The 16,918-nt window shown below is 49.1% G+C and overlaps 1 protein-coding gene across 1 annotated transcript; it reads right to left on the bottom strand.

Annotated features, from left to right (window-relative positions):
• Positions 1-6,728: 6,728 nt before the first annotated feature.
• On the bottom strand, positions 6,729-15,748 carry CRYBA1 (crystallin beta A1). Its single transcript, XM_038375524.2, has 6 exons — positions 15,485-15,748; positions 14,592-14,656; positions 13,311-13,429; positions 10,088-10,229; positions 8,052-8,194; positions 6,729-7,069 (listed from the first exon to the last, which is right to left on the bottom strand). The coding sequence occupies exons 1-6, from the start codon at positions 15,513-15,515 to the stop codon at positions 6,922-6,924; spliced, it is 648 nt and encodes a 215-aa protein (XP_038231452.1). The 5' UTR covers positions 15,516-15,748; the 3' UTR covers positions 6,729-6,921.
• Positions 15,749-16,918: the final 1,170 nt, after the last annotated feature.

The following is a 16,918-nucleotide window of genomic DNA, read 5'->3' as shown; positions in this document are numbered from 1 at the left end:
CTGTGTACAAAGGAGGAGGTGAGCGGGGTTAGGAGAGGAGAGAGCAAGGCTAACTATGATTCAAGCTGCTACAAGAGTTTTTCAGGTGCACAAGGCAAGATTCGCTTGCTGGTTGCAAGATCTTTGCTAACCAAGTGTGGTGTGGCTGAAGCAGGGAATGGTTGGGTGAGTGGACAGAAATCCTGGCTTTTGGCACTATAGGGTTAATGGAAGTATGCCTACCCATGTGAAAAAGTGAAAGCAGTTAAGAACCATGAATCTGGACTGATGCTAGGGATTGGAAGATCTCCGGCTCCTCTACAGACACACTGCATTACAGAGCTTCAAAAATGTACCCAATTTGTATTACACCACGCAAGGTAAAGCTGGCTTCCTTATAGCCTGCCTAAAGTCCTCAAAGTTGTATAACTTGGCACCATGACACGAGAGGTAGTGGATGTCTGAGGCAGTGCAGGAGTGTTGTATTGCAACTCTGCAGTGCATTGCAAGTTACCTTGTGTTCGGAGTGTAACAATTCCTTAGTGATACACTGCTAGGAGTGTTGGCTTGCTGTTGTGAAATGGAAGTCTCATTAAAGGAACAGAAGTCATAGCTTCGCATTCACTGGGGGATACGGAGTTGTATTTATCATTGACTGTTAATCAGAAAACTTCACTTGTGTCCAGGGTTCTAAAGCCATTTTGTAACATAGCAGTATCCCTTTTCTACAACCTTATTAATGGGTTTAGTAGCTTCTTTTAAAAAAAAAAAATCCATTTCATTCTTTCTGTGGTATGAAAGTTGTACACTGCGAACATATGACCGTTCAGCAAATGTCAAACTTGCAGTTTTTCTTAAAAATAGTCTGCTTCCTGTACAGTCTCCTCAGGTGCTAAATAAGGATTCCAAAAAAATGGCTACTGCTTTAGGAGGTTCTGCTTTATTCCTAAAATACATTTTTTTTTTTTTTTTTTTTTTTGCTTAGGTGTTATAAAGATTCAGTATTTTAACAAGAATGTTTTTATTTTAATATGTAAATAAGAATGTCTCTTTAGTTTGGTTTTATCCCTTTTGGGTCTGTTAGTCAAATTTTCATTTATCCTTTTGAGAAGGACATTTTTGTGACCTTGAAGACATTTCATTAAGTGTTGCATTTAAGAATGAATCTACAATTGTTCACGTCTTGGATTAATGCTACTGCTGCTATCAATAACTCTGAAAATCAAGAATGTGATGCACTTTTTTACATGACCATATTGTTCTTCTAAAGACGATTTGACCCCCTCCTGTAACACAGCCACTAATTCTGAAGGTAACCTAGAAACTGAAATAACAGGGTTTGGAAGATGAGCGTAACTAATTTTGGTGCTGAACCATCTATGAGAATTACTATGCAATGCAAGCAAAAGAAAACTTAACTTCAAAGAACACTGTGTATCATCCCTCCCTCAGACTGCTATTGGAAAGGTGGTACAAATGCCTGAGATGTCACTTTCTCTTCCTTTTTGGCTGGAACAGGAAATACAGCTAAGAATAACCCTAGGTCAAAGAAATCTAGTGAAGCATATTCTGTCCGAGTTGTTATATATTCTGGTTTTTAGCCATGTAGATCTTTGGAAGGAAAATGCTGATCTCTGCTTAATCTCAATGTGAAATTTATGGTGAGGATTCTGCTTTTCCAAAGTTGTGAAACACGCTTATTTTTGCCTGGTGTCTTCTCCCGCTGCTCTCAGGCTGATGGGAGAGCCCAGCTGGCATCTGAGGTTAGCTGTCTTTTCCCATGTTCCACTAGTGCAGAGAGCCCTTGAGACTGGTCTCTCTCTGCTTTGTTTAGCTACAGAACAAAAATGTGAATGATTACAAATAAATGAAGGCATACAGGTTAGCGAGAAGGGGAGCGTCTCTGGTGTAATGGCACTGGCTCATTTGGCATAGAAGTACCAGAGCTATTCATCTTTGTAGTTCTCAGCCAGATCCCTCATGAGCCGTGCTCTGCTGTTCGACAAAAGAGCTTGCATGCTGTTAAGTGAGAGATTGCTGGAGGAACACATTTACTTGATCTTTCTGTTTGTAGAAAACTTTTTTTTAAAGGGGGTAGAAATATTTTTGTAGGGTGAGGGAAGAATTGAGAGGTTTGAAATTGTATGTGATCATGCTTCTGAAACATAAGTCAAACTGCAATATGGTAGGTAAATATAGAGCAGAGTTTTCTGCCTTCATTAGCTTGTCACCACTGTATTTTTTTTGTTGACTGGTGTTTGCTTTTTTTTTTTTAAATACAACGTGCCTTGCATGCCTGTTTAATTTTAAAAAAATTCAAATGGTCAAACTCACCAGTCAGTTGTTGTGGAGCTTTGCATTGGTAATTCTGGACTTCTCACCCCCTTGCATGGCATAACGAACTCCCCCTTCTGCAGTCTGGGATTGGCTATAGTTCTCAGTAACCAGCTGGATCAGCTGTCAAAATGAGGGCATAATCTTAAATTGACTCTGAATAGTGGCTGTTTTACAGGCTTGCGGGAAAAACTCAAATCCTATGATATGGCACCTTTCCTATCTGAACGTGACTCATATTTGTGTGTGTGTAAAGAAAACCTGGCTTGCTGTTCTCCCCCTATTAGCAAAAGAAGGTGGTGTAATGCTTTGTCTACAGAACTGTGGAAAGTCTGGAATCAGCTTCACTCTGGAATTCAGGTTTTCTGCAGAGGCTGAAAATTCCATTTACTGGGCTGGATTTTCCTGCTGTTTCCTCCTCCTCCCCCTCCCCCTTGAGTTTTGTAAAGGAAAAAAGAAAATGCACCTTGCTTTTTTTTTTTTTAAAAAAAAAAATGCTTGTTTGCAACCATTGACTCAGACTATTAAACTGTGCAATTATTGTTTTTTCCATTTCTGCATCTCTCTAGATTCAGTCTCCCTAAAGTGTTTTTTTTTTTTCCTGTTTTAAGCCTCTCTGTATTTCTGCCACTGTAAATGTGAAAGCTTGCTTGCATTACTTTTTAGAAATGCATTTTGCACACTCGGGTTTCACTGAAGCTCCATGAAAAGGTTAGTCCTAAGCAGATGAATAAAGCTATGCACATGTTTTGAAAGTTTAATTTGTGTCTCATTACCAGAAGTGACTTATCTGTTCTTGTTTGCATTCCTGTGCTATCATTGCATACGTTAGCTTTACCATCTGAGGGTGTGACATAAGATAGCAGTTTTGTGCTATCAGTCAACTAGCAGAAAACTGGTACTGCTTTTAGTAGCCTGAGGTGTTTTTTTGTTTATTTGTTTAAAAGCCTAATTTAGAGATTTAAGTAAGAGGGAGAAAGGTGTGGTGTCAGTTTTCTGGATATATCCCTTGATATCAAGTGACTGTGTCCTTTCTGTTTAGGACGACTGGAGGTGTTACCTCCAGACTAGCTGAGAAGTTGCAGTGAGGGGGAAGGCTGATCAGTTTACACTTGCTGCTTTTCAGTCCCATTTGAAAGGACAGCCCTGATTATGGGATGTTACCTTGAAACTAGTTTAACAGAGAACCCATTTGCTTAGACAGTGTGGGATGGACTAATTGTAAATGGTGTAGAGGGAAAACAGCTTAAAAAACCCATTTAGTCTTTGCCCATAGTGCAAGGCAAGAGACACACTCAGCTGTTTTAATTGCCGCAGTATGCGTGCACTAAATGGGTGACATATTGGCCACGTTGAAGCTGATGGCAGAAATCCCTTTGATTTCCAGGAAGCCAAGATTTTTGCCCTGTGTCTTTACTTTTGTTTTATGCAGATGTGTGGATGCGCTACGTTGGTTTGACTGAACCATCCTTGAAAACTTTTCTGTGATCTAGCCCAGTATCTTGCTGTGTAGGAATGGCTGGATTTCATGTTAGAGACTTATCCCAAACAGCTTTCTTCTATGTGCTCCCTTAGCTGTGGCTGAAATTCATACTCATTTTACAGGAGCTTTTTCCGTACAGAACAGGGCTGCTTTTCTATCTGTCACACGTGTACTTACTGCCTTCAGTGGCTCGGGCACCAAGTGGCTTGGAAGCTCTCAACATGTTTACTTAGGGGAAAATAAAACCACAATCTCTCCTGACTATTTCAGTGTTAATGGCACTTTGAAACTCAACTGCATACTACAGACCCAGAAAGTTGGGCTCATACACGTGGTCTCTCATGGCAGAACTGCAGGAGCACAGAAGGCGGTGTCTTGCATGGATAACTGCCTGTGCTCGTATATCTGCCAATAGTTCTCATTTCTTTTCAGTTTCCTGGTATGTATTTTAAAATCACAGCAGATCCTGTGTCCTACCTGCTCAGGAGCTGAATTACCTCTTCATGTCTTAGAGGGATAGCCCCTCTCTGTTACTGGTGGGGTAGCTATGTACTACTACACACAATGTTAAAGGTAGTTGTTTTCTTGTCCCCTTCCCAATAATTTTAAATAGGCTAAAATATTGTGTACCCATTTACAGACGTAGACATTTTCCAGATTGTGGGAGGGGTGGCTAGAGCATTTAGTGTAATACGTAAATACCTGCTGTAGCTGTATCTAGTGCAGGCTGTTGCAGCCTTGTATGTTACAGAGTGATGTCATGGAATGTAAGGATAGATACTGTCCATGAGCTGTAATGGCAGAATATATCTTTACTGAAGATGTCGTACTCCACACTTTAAATGTTTAAAAAGTTACCTTAATTTCATTTATTCTATATTGCACCAACTGGTCTTCAAAAGTTACCCAAATTTACTACTTTATCAGGAAGAAAACAGAAAATTATGTAGATCAAATACATTGACAGACAATAAGTGATGTAAATTGTTGAATAAAAATTTTAAAATTTGTAGGTGTCTGTATGTTTCTCATTCACTCTCTCTCACAACGGTACTTCAAAAAAAATTCTGGGGCTGATTACTTGAGTTTTACTCTTGTTCATTATGTTATCAGGCAATAACAAAATGCAGCATTGTACAAATGTTGATCACACTTTATTAGAGAGAGCCCTCGACACGAAGATAAGTGGGTCTGTGGATGTAAGCAGAGAACAGAGTATCAAGTTGTCATTACAGAGCTGCCCTGGTGGGTTAGTGCAAATGTATTCTACCCGAATAATATTGATTCATAGATTCCAAGGCCAGAAGGGACCACTGTGATCATCCTGTCTGCCTTCCTGTATAGCAAAATCCAGAGAACGTCCCCAACATAATTCCTAGAACTTTTAGAAAAACATCCAATCTTGACTTAAAAATTGTTCTGTGATGGGGACTCCACCTTGGTAAATTGTTCCACTGGGTAATTCCTCTCACTGTTAAAAATCGTCACCTTATTTCCAGTCTGAATTTCTTGCTTCAACTTCCAGCCATTGGATTGTGCTCTACCTCTCTTTGCTAGCTTGCAGAGCCCACTATCAAATATGTTCCCCATATCAGTACTTGCAGACTGATCAAGTCACCCCCAAACCTTCTCTTTAAGTTAAATAGCTTGAGCTCTTTGAGTCTTGCTCAAAGGCATGTTTTCTAATCCTTTTAATCATTCTCATGGCTCCTCTCTGAACCCTCTCCAATTTATCACCATCCTTCTTGAATGGTGGACACCAGAACTGGGCAAAGTATCCCAGTAGTGGCTGCATCTGTGCCAGAGGTAAAATAACTTCTCTACTCCTACTTGCGATTTCCCCATTTATGCATCCAAGGATCATGTTAGCTCTTTTGGCCACAGCATCACACTTGGGAGGTTATGCTCAGCTGATTGTCTACCACAACACCCTCTGCTTCCCAGGATTGAGTCTCCCATCCTGGAAGTATGGCTTGCCTTCTTTGTTCCTAGATGTGCACGTTTAGCTGTATTAAAACACACACTCTGTGCTTGCGCCCAGTTTACAAAGTGATCCAGATCGCTCTCTGGTAATGACCTGTCCTCTTCAGTGTGTACCACTCCCCTAATTTTTGTGTCAAGTTTTCTTCATGGTCCTTGATAAAATGCTAAATAGTGTAGGGCTAAGCCAATCCCTGCAGGATCCCGCTGGGAACACACACCCCTGATGTTCAATGCTGGTCCTGAGCTAGGGCGCCATGCTGGTCAGTAATGCCTGATGGCCAGCTAATGCAGCACTGGTAAGAGGTTGAAGAGGCAGGTGGGCCCAGCTCTCCCTCCCTTACTGTGTGCTATGCTTTTTGGAGTGCAAGGGAAGGAGGGCAGAGCTCTGGAGTCTATCACTTCAGGGGAGGGGCGGAGAAAAAAGTTGAACATGTATAGCTGTAGGGCAGCAATGAGTGGATCTGCCCATCTGAGAGAGAACCGCTAATAATGGGGCAAACATCCCATCTGCAGGTCAGTGGCCAGGAGACCGTATCTGCTCCACGTGGTTTGAACACAGAAGGCTTCTGCTGATAGTAAAAATCCAAGTGTGATGTAGCAATGTTGTCTCCAGTTTTCACTGCAGCCCTTGTCCGCCATAAACCTATATTGAGTTGGTTTTGCAAGGAGCCAGTTGTGCTGACGACCGGCCTGCTGACAGACTAATGGCTGTAGTAGTGTGCTTGTATGAGAAGACTGTCTTCTAATTCTGAACTCGGTGGTGTAAATCTCAAGACGCTCCACTGAAGTCAATGGACTTACCTATGTGTAAAATCATTGGAAGGAAGGAGAACTGGGCCCAATGTCTTGACTAGCTGTGATGTGAATTTGAGACGAACTAATGCAAGTTTCAGTACCTTTTTGTTTATTCTGAACACTGGAGTGACAGAATCCAAACACCCTGGTAGCATTTTCTTTCAGTGACATTTATTGGTAATTGCAGCAATTAGTACCATGAAGAAATGATGTCCCAACAGCAGTCACAGTACAAGGAAGGAATCTGTCTGTTTTGTAAGGGGAAGTACTAGCACCATAGGGATCAGTGTGCTTTAGAAATCCGGCAAAAACGCTCTTTAAAGAGGAGAGCCTGCGAACACAAATATCTACTGCTGGACACGCCGAATAGACTGGACCTGGAAGGTCTGGGCATGTGAGCCCCACTCTCTCCAGTGCTTGTAATCTCCACCGTGATGGTCGCTCTCCAAAATGTACTGGTAGCCACGGTAACCAGGATACTGGTAGCAAACCCAGCTGGAACAAACAGAAGAGTCAGAAAGCTGTTGGACTTGGAAAGGGGAGAAATCCCCATGCCTACAAATCTAGAACTGTCCTAGGTGTGTCTTGGTGAATTGCCCACCCAAACCCAGAAAGAAATAGAGCCAGACCATCTGCCTCTAAACTGCTCCTAGAAAACAGGGAGAGGAAAAGACCCTACATGGCACTAAAGAAGAAAGTGCTCTTTTTCTTGTCAAACTGGAGTCAGTTTCCCAGCTTTATTGTGGGTAAGCCATTTGCAAACAAACATGAGTTTGTCACGGTGCTCAGATGTGAACCTATGTGCTGCTGTGTCCAACAGGACTGCAGATTGTGACGCTTTCTGGAGTGCGACCAGCCCTCTGGCTGCTGCAGAATTCCTGCTAGAGCTGCAGTTTTTAAGGTTGCATTCCTCTGAAAAATAGGTGCTTCCTCTGAGCCCTAGCCCAGGTAGAGCTGTCTTCACCTGAAAGCCCTTGGCTGGCCATGCCCACATGCTGAGGTATTGATGTGCTCAAGCAGTGCCACAGATGAAGGACTAAGGAAAGGGTAAAACTGCATTGTGCCCCGTATCCATTGTGGTCTGTAGGATGAATTCTGCATGATCCGTTTCCACAATGGAGATGACCTGTACTTGGATAGCTTTGGCCTTGCCCCCATTAAGGAAATTTGCAAGTTGATGGAGTTAAACTGGAGGGCTGGAATAAGCCCCTAATGCAGACATGCTGCACTGGCAGAAAAAAGGGGTGTACCTAACCCAGTACTGTATCCACGCTCTGGTCAGAACATCTCCTGCAGGGGTGCCAAGGGTGAAGCTGTGCGCTCCCTCAGTGGGGCAGGGCTTTCCTCAGGCCTCTCCCTGTGGGCAGCCCTGCTGCAACTGGGAATTGTCACCCACCGCTAGAGATGTGCCCTGGGTTCTACAGCCAGCCTCCTCCTCTCACGCCTCTGGTGTGCTAAGCCTGCGTGTCTCACTTACGTGCCACACTGTACTTTCATGGAGCCCACTTCGTTGTTTCCCCAGCCCATGGCCTGCAGGGAGGGGTAGTCGTCCGATACTTCCCACTGGCGTCCCATGAAGTTCTCCTTCTCAAAGACGGTCATCTTGGACTCCTTGTGATTCTGGGTCACAGGAATAGAGCATACATGAGAGGGAAACCTGTAGCATCTTTCAAACAGATTGTAGGGGGTGGGGGGGAAACAGACGCAGCTCCTAGTGATGGGTCCTTCCTCCAAGGACTTGCCCTGGGTTCTGACCCCCTGCATTGACCGGCTGTCTCACATCTATGAACCTGGATAAGAGATCCATGTCTGAAGCAGAAAGTACGAAAACGTTGCACTAAAGAAAGGGAGGTGCAGCCATCTACGTCCCCTGTCCTATTGTTCAGGGGCTAGGATATTGCAATGATGGACAGCCAATGTGTCTGCCCTTCCCTTTCCAATCACATCAGACTTTTAGCAGCCTCTGGCTGTGGCTTGCCTTACAATTCTACAAAAACGACCCAGCTAATCCTAGAACCAAGGGGGGGAAATCCTGAGTGCATCCAAAAACCCCCTTGGAGGTGCCTTGCTTGCCCCTGAGGCCTAGCCATGCTGCTCAATCATGTCAATGGTGGAGAGCAGCCAGGAGAACTGTTCAATTGAGCCTCCTTGCTTTACCCTAAGCTTACAGCCCGTCGTCATCTTGGCACTGACAGCAGTGGTGCTGCATGCACTCCTGAGAGCTGGGCCCATGGGCTTATCCAGAACGTCACTTCCATGTGTTCTACATGGCGTACAGAGGACACTTTGAAAGTTTGCGGACGACACCAAGCTGGGAGGGGCTGCAAGTGCATTAGAGGACAGGATTAAAATTCAAAATGATCTGGACAAACTGGAGAAATAGTCTGAAGTAAAGAGGATAAAATTCAATAAGGACAAATGCAAAGTACTCCACTTAGGCAGCAACAATCAGTTGCACACATACAAAATGGGAAATGACTGCCTAGGAAGGAGTACTGCGGAAAGGGATCTGGAGTCGTAGTGGATCACAAGCTAAATATGAATCAACAGTGTAACACTGTTGCAAAAAAAGCGAACATCATTCTGGGATGTATTAGCAGGAGTGTTGTAAGCAAGACACAAGAAGTAATTCTTTCATTCTACTCTGTGCTGATTAAGCCTCAACTGGAGTATTGTGCCCAGTTCTGGGTGCCACATTTCAGGAAGGATGTGGACAAATTGGAGACAGTCCAGAGGAGAGCACCAAAAAATGATTAAAGGTCTAGAAAACATGACCTATGAGGGAAGATTGGAAAAAATTGGGTTTGTTTAATCTGGAAAAGAGAAGACTGACAGGGGACATGAGAACAGTTTTCAAGTACATAAAAGGTTGTTACAAGGAGGCAGGAGAAAAATTATTGTTCATAACCTCTGAGGACAGGACAAGAAGCAACAAGCTTAAATTGCAGCCAGGGAGGTTTAGGTTGGACCTTAGGAAAAACTTGCTAACTGTCAGGGTGGTTAAACATGAATAAATTGCCCAGGGAAGTTGTGCAATCTCCATCACTGGAGATTTTTAAGAGCAGGTTAGACAAACGCCTGTCAGGGATGGCCTAGATAATACTTAGTCCTGCCTTGAGTGCAGGTCTGGACTAGATGATCTCTTGAGTCTCTTCCAGTCCTACCATAATACCCAGCTGGAGTGACTGACGAGTTTTTAATCAGAGTGGCTGTATTTACTAACAGCAGCTGGAGAGTGAGTGAGCAATCAGTGACTCTCCCTGCTTCTAGGCCAGGCCTCCCAGCAGCATCCATCACAGGGAAGAGTAGGCAACTGTCAGGCTGATTTGCAGCAGCAGCTGGTAAAAGTTTTGGGCTACTTAATTCCGAAAAAGACATGAGCCCTGCCCTGCCCTCTGAGCCCAAGAGGCACCTTTGTGGAGGAGTGCTTTCTGCATAACTATGCTTAGCATGAAGGCAGCAGGCTGCTGGGAAACGCGAGAGGGGGTGAAGAGGCCGGGGAATCTCACTTACAGCACAGCAGATGGGGCGGAAGGACATCAGGCGCTCAGTGTGGTAGGCGTTGCTCCCACTCCAGGCATCCCACCGCGGGTATTCTCCCCTTTCCAAGATAAACTGCTGCCCACAGAAGCTGGTGTGCTCATAACCGATCCAGCTGCAATGACAGAGCACAGCTCCATCGGTCCTCCTGGTGCAGCTCCAGGGCTGGAGTCCGTGCCCCAGACCCAAGCCGGGGGGGAAGCAGGCAGACCTGCCCTGGCCAGCGGCACCATCGTCTGTGTCACTCAGGGTGAAGGGGCACAGAAAATCCCTGTGGGCTCCCTCGCTGCCAGAAGAGAGATGAGGCCAGGCGTAGCCATAGCCTCCTCCAGCTCTGCTGCCAGGAGTCTGCGTGGCTGAAGCTGTTGCTTCTTCTGGCCTGGGTGCCCGAGGGGAATGGAGCACGCATGGCACCCTAGTGTTAAGACAGGCCCTGCTCCAATAGCCACAGTTACCTGCGTGGGAGGCTGTATGGTTCTGAGCGGGGTGAGTTCATACTAAGGGCCCTCACAGCTGCTGGGCTAGCTCAGCTGCTAGGGCCTGCCCTGTGCTAAGTGGCTGCTGCCCAGACTCATTACACATTCCTGCATGTCGTCTTCACGCAGGCTGCAGCATTACCCAAGACAGAGCAAGGGGAGGCTCCAGGGAATGGACTCCTAGAGCCGGGGATGCGCCAGGTAGAGTTCCCACTTTCCCTGGGTTACAGGTGACCTGCATAGGGCTTGGACATCTCCACCCTCCTTTGCTTCTCTACAAGGGCTTGAAAGGGAGATTTTCTTCAGCTGTTTTTTTACTGTGGAAATACGGGGGCTGTCATGTGCTGCTGCTCCCAGGTGTTGCTGGAGGAGTCCCGAGGGTCTCCACAGCCTGTAGTGAACCCTCCACCAAAGGGCTGGGGGAGGTTTGATCTTCCAAAGAGGCGCCCTGCTCTAGTGTGTTCATTAGGCATAGGAGTTATAGGCGACTAACACACAAGATGTTGGCTCAGCTCCTCTGTTGCTTGGGTTTCGCTCTCTTGCAGCACCGTCATTGTGCTAGTTTCCCCCCTTGCCCCAACAGCAGCCACGAGCAGAATTCCATGCCGCCCCCGCCCCGCTTCTCCCAACCACTTGCGCCTGCCTCTCTCCTCCACCACAGCCCCGCTCCGAGAGATGCTTCCCCGGTCCCTCTTGTGCCCATGTGTCCACAGCACACAACAGCTGGCGAGTCTCTGTGTGGGGCCGGTAACCATGCTGCCCACCAGAGGGCTCGCAAAGCAGCAGGGAGACGGCCTGGATGTGACTAGGGAAGGCTGAGAGTCTGAGCCTCTAAAACAACCCCAACCCCTGCATCTGTCTGCCTAGGAGAGCGAGTGACTCGCGTGCCAGGTGGGATGGGGAAGAAATGCCCCTTGGTGCATTGTCAGGTTGCCCGGGGTGGGCTGCCGCAGTCCCCTCCTGTCCTCTGTGTATTAGAATCTCTAACGTGGCTTCCTCACCTCAGCTGGACACAGTTTTTTCGATGTGGGTTGTTGGGCACAGGTAGGGTTTGAGGGAAAACAAGCTCACCCGAGCACGCAGCGTGGTTGGAGGGCTGAGTGGCTCTAGCTGTGGCCCTATGCTGCGTTGGCATCCTGGTGAATGGCCCAGTTAGTAATATGTCCACTGGAGGAGGGAGCTGGTTGCTGCTGCCTGGCTAGCTCGTGCCTTCTGCTTTAATCCCGTTAGCAGTGTCAGCCTCTCTCTCCTGCTTCCCCACCCCTAACTGCAGCGGAGTTCTCACTGCAGGGCGTGCTCGGCATTAATGGGCTGGAAGTGGTAGAGAAATTGTCCCTCTGTTGTGCAGAGGATTCCCCATTTTGGTTGTGGAGAGGGGTGCCTCTCGCTCCTGGAGCCCTGAGTCTCTCCACTTTTTTCTGCTGTGCACCCCATCTTGTGGACCCACCTTTCTGGGCAAAGCAATCGGGCAGCGGTCTCTTCAGAGTCCACTGCTGCTGCTTATCTAGCTGGCTGTATTCCAGGCATGCTGCTACCAGGCAGAGCATGTGGCCAGCATAGTGATGTGCCATCGCATTCTGGTGCCTGGTCCCAGCTCTCCTATATGGCAGCCACCAGGCCGAGCCGGTGTCATTGACTGCTGGGATCCAAAGCAGTCAAGGGCCCCAGGCCAACAGTCGCTCTGCAGGCGGGTCGGGGTAGACTGGCTCTCCTGGGTTGAGAGAACGGTTTAGTGCAGGGCTCGCTAAGCTGGGAGGTTCCATTTGGCGCACTAGATGCAGAGCTGGACGGGGCTCTGGTGCAAACGGGGTCACACTGTCTCTGGGGATGCTGGGAAGGTGAGATGCCTTTGGGCAGGGCCCTCCGCTCTCCATAGGTGGCTGCCTTGAGGCTGCGTAGGACCTGGCAGGCCTGGTTGCGTAAGGAAGCTGCACTGGGTTAAGTAATTTCAAAGTGATGCGGTTCCTCTGGTGCAGAGCCCTGGGTGGGCACGAGCTGGGGCTCTCGGGGCTAGCTCAAGCTGACTGGGAACAGGATTACGCTGAATCGCACTAACCCACGCTCCAGCCATTGACTTGGTGCATCGTAGGTGACCCGAGTGCAGGCCCTGGCTGCAGTTTCAGATCCGCTCTTAAACTGAAGTCATGGGCTTAACCTCCATCTCAGCCAAGGGTTGTGACTTTCCCATGTAGACAAGGCCTGCAACTGGCTAAGGCTGTCACGGAGGCTGGCAAGGGTTTGCCAGCAGGCTGGTAGCTCTGGCCTAGGAATTGCTCTGGATGCTTGTGATGGGGGTAGAGCTGCTACTTGTATATGAAGGACCTAAGGCTTCCAGCACAAAGACAGGCTGAACTGTGCAAAATCTGACGCCAGTCGTCCCTGCCCCTTGCCAGCCCCCCGTCAACCCCTTTCTCCAGAAACAAGCCTGCCATGGCTGAGATTGTCCCTGCTGTTCACTTTAATGACCTACGTTTCTGGGCTGGTGCCATCTGGGCTCTGCTCCCTCCCACATTGGGCAAAGTTGGGCACTGCAGGACCCGATATGGGACATTCGCTTTCCCCCCAGCTGGGTAAGTGGAGCCCAGGAGCCACCTGGCTCGTAGCCCCTGTGTTTTAGCAGAACAGCCAAATTACTTCTGAGGTGAGGCGACAACCTGGCCCATCCGTGCTGGGTCCTTGCCTGCCAGCCCCCCAAAGTCGCGTGGGAGTTTTGTACTTACGCGCCACATTCCACCTTTAGGGAGCGGAGGTTCTCAAAGCCGCACTCAATGACGGTGGGGCAGGCCGAGGTGAACTCCATCTTCTTTCCCTGGAAGTTTTCTTGGTCGTAGGCTGTGAGCTGAGAGGAAGTTGTCCCCATATGAGTGTCAGTGAAGGGAGGGAGGGGGGCCGTGCACGTTAACAGTCCAAGTGAACTGGGTGCTCCTTGAACAAGAGTTAAGGTTAATGCCCCGTCTACAGCTGGACACTGTGGGGGCTGCATCTGCACTCCTCAGTGCTGACCCACAGTGCCTCTGTTATTCCAGCTATGGGGCTCTGGGTAAGGAATGGGCCTTGCAGCACTGAGGTGCATGAGAGATCAGCCCAGCCATGGACACGTTCTTTCTCAGCCTCGCCTACAGCGCCCTCTCCTGAACCACACAGCTGCTTGTCTCTGGCAATGAGCTCCGGACTCGGCTGGGGCATCCCCGGGAGGGGTCTGGAAGTGACCACAGCCCTGCTGAGTGCACAGAGATGTGCTGGTAGCAGGCAGGCTGCAGAGTAGACAGCCTTAGGCCTGCACTTAGAACTCACGCTAGTTCCACTCCAAAATCTCCAATGCAAGGAGGATTAGGTGGAGAAAGGAAGAGCAGGGACTTTCCCAGTGCCCTGGGCTGTTTCACAGGATCATCACCTCCCCCAGCAGCATCTGTGGCAGCATCTTCTTTGTCCATCCCCCAGATTTACACACCTTTTTCTCTTTTTCCTTCTCGCTCTCCCGCCCAGCAGGACAGAACTGCTCACAGGACTGCAGCTGCTCCCCGGCTTGCCAGAATGCTGCAAATACGCTAGCACACCCCTTTGGTGGCAGCTCCATCAGACCTCAACTGGCTTTGCTCCAGCCACGCTTGCTCCCCTCCACCTTTGCACTCCCACCATTGGGCTGCTGCGCTTGACTGGCACACACCTGCCCAGCAAGCGACTTCCAAACTGGGCTAGTGAGTATTCACACCAGCAGGGCACGCCCATTCCTTGCCCAGGGCATGGAACTCCTGCCCCTGAGTTCTGCACAAGCAGAACGGGGTGCGCTCCATGTGATCCAGCAGGGGGCAGGAAACCTGGGCTCTGCCACTGATGGGTCACCTTGGCCCAGTCATTTTTTTTTCTTCTTTCCCCTCCCTGTTGGTCATATCTAATGTGTGGGTAGGGGCCGTGTGCGGGCAGTGCTCAGTGCACACTCAGCAGGGGCCTCGAGGCCCTCCATGCTACAAATCCTAACGTGCGGGACAGCTGGGACGTACCTTCCATGGGCCTGTGGGGCCAGGCAGAGGGTTCGTCTGAGCCATCTTTGCTGTGGGGCTGGTGCCTGGAAAAGGAGGGAAAAGCACAACTCACATCAGTGATGCTGACACAGAGCCAAGCAGGCTCCTTTGAAAAAAATTTTCTGCACACGCTTGCTGGCATCCACTGTCCTGTCATTCATTGGGTCACCCCTCCATTCACTACTGGCCCCTATGCGATCCCCATTATCCCTGCAGAGGCCAGTATGGGGCAGCGCTGTTCTCAGTCTGAGTGGATGTATTCCAGGCCTGGGTGGATGAAGATCTGTGGGGTAGGGAGCACATCTTCCTAAGTGTTTGCACAGCACCTAGTGCAATGAGGCCCCGGCCATGGCCCCGGCCCCAATCGGGCCGTGTGAGCATTACCACGCTATAGACATTAAACACTACGAGTGACCGCCTGTCTCCAGGCCGTGCAGCCCACGTATAACTGAGACATCACCTCTATCCTCAGTTACGCTCTGCTGCATCCTCCAGGCACGTATTCCACGCACCCTCTAGAGACTTGACTAGCTAGCTGCAGTGAGGAAATCATTTCTACTGAAAATGGGAGAGTGTGAAGGAGGAGGCCGATCCCCAGGCAGGGTGTTAACCTGAAACCTCCCGAACTACCTTGTCAGTGTCTCTGGCTGTCACTCCATGTGTGTGACCGGAGACACTTGACCATGAGTTGATAGGCCCAAGTTGAGAGCTGTGATGTATGAATCTGTCTTTGCAAAGGGCTAACTCCTGGCTGTCTTGTTTCAGCACCTGTCAGCAGGCAGGAAGGAGGCTGTGTCTGCCTGTCTCTTGGAAGAGGAGAGAAGAATGGAGGAGGCGATAGGAAAAGTCGAAAATTCAGCCCCAGGACTCACCTAGCTCAGATTGCACTGCTGCTTCCTCCATGTACTATCTGCCTGCTCCAGCGCCTCTGGTTATATAGCACCCGGCTGGTCGGGGCCCCGGGCCAGCATTTGTAGAGCAGTCAGCACTATGCTTTCTCTGATCCTTTCTGCTGATCCTCAGAGATTCCAGCAGCTCAGCCCCATGGTCTGATCCAAGGTCAGCTGTTTGCATGGCTAATCTTGGTCACAAATGACTCAACAGCTTCATTGCTCTGGTACTTTCTAGCCTGGCAGCATCATTCTGTCATGAGACAAGCTTGGGGTTCTGTCTCTGGCCCCTCTCCCCTCCCCTGCCAGGGACACCCCCCATGGTTGCTCAGAAAGGTTCTTGACGTTTCCTTTTTCAGGACAGGGTTTGACTGGTTTCAGAGATGAGCCTCGCAGAATGGAACAAAGATTTTCCCCAGCAAGGGAAGAAAGAGACCAAGAGTGAAGGGGGGATGATAACCAGCCTGAAGCACCCTACCCTGCTAGCAGCTGCTGGGAAAGGGGTGAGTCCTGCTGCCTGACCAAGCCAGAGGGCTTGTTACCCGACATGCATATAAACAAAGGGAGCAGCTCTCTGGGCAGAGAAGATCAAGGGTGTGGGCTGAGTGACCCTGAGGGAGGACCCCTCTCCATTTATATTAGTACTCAGACGGCCCCCATCACCCTAGTATCTGAGAACCTCACCATCTTTAATGGATTTACCCTGCAGATTACCCCATGAGGGGAATTATTCCCATGGTTCAGATGGGGAACTGAAGCCCAGAGAGGCTAAGTGACTGGCCCAAGGTCACACAGGAATCAGTAGCAGAACCAGGAACTGAAGACTGGTCTCCCAAGCCTCAGGGCAGCACCCTGACCGCTGGGCTGTCCTTCCTCTCTAGGAGCTCCAAAGCAGGTGAAGGTGTCCGAGCAGAACGTTACCTGGGTTTTGATTTCTGTGTTAATTAACCTCCCTCCCAGTGGGCAGCCAGGGCTCCCTGGGGGTTTGCTGTCTGAGAGCAGCTTGGGAATGGCTCCGGCTGAGGGCTCCGAGACAGAGGCAGCTGCTGGACACTGACAGAGACAACAAAGTTCATCACCCCAGGTCCGTACCATTGAGCGCAGGCCTGGTGCAGTGGGAACGTCAGGCCATGCGCTAGGGCCCTGCTTGCTAGTTCCCCAGCCCAGCTTTCCAGGGCCATCGGCTCACCACAGTTGGTGTTGAGCAGAGGGGTCTCTCCAGGGTATGTAACAACCTGCAGCACAGGGGGCCTCCCAGGATCTCTGCAGGCGAATGCCAAGCTGCTCAGGGTGGTGCTGAGTCCGGGAGGAAAGGAACCTGCAGCCAGTCTCTGGGCCAGCACCTGACCTTCAGCACCTGACCTAACTGGGGTGGGGTGCAGGCTCCCAGAATTACCCTTGTCCTGGTGGAGACAA

The sequence above is a fragment of the Dermochelys coriacea genome, chromosome 17 (assembly GCF_009764565.3).
Source record: "Dermochelys coriacea isolate rDerCor1 chromosome 17, rDerCor1.pri.v4, whole genome shotgun sequence".
NCBI lineage: Eukaryota > Metazoa > Chordata > Testudines > Dermochelyidae > Dermochelys > Dermochelys coriacea.
The sequence above is the reverse complement of the archived record's forward strand: the minus strand, read 5'-3'. Positions and strand labels throughout refer to the sequence as shown.

Excerpts from the sequence above, each read along its gene's own strand:
- CRYBA1 (XM_038375524.2), bottom strand. The coding sequence starts at position 15,515 with ATGGAGGAAGCAGCAGTGCAATCTGAGCTAG. Across the intron at positions 14,657-15,484 it reads AGCAGTGCAATCTGAGCTAG|GCACCAGCCCCACAGCAAAG; the intron begins GTGAGTCCTGGG and ends CTCCTTTTCCAG. Across the intron at positions 8,195-10,087 it reads TCCGCCCCATCTGCTGTGCT|AATCACAAGGAGTCCAAGAT; the intron begins GTAAGTGAGATT and ends CCTGTGACCCAG.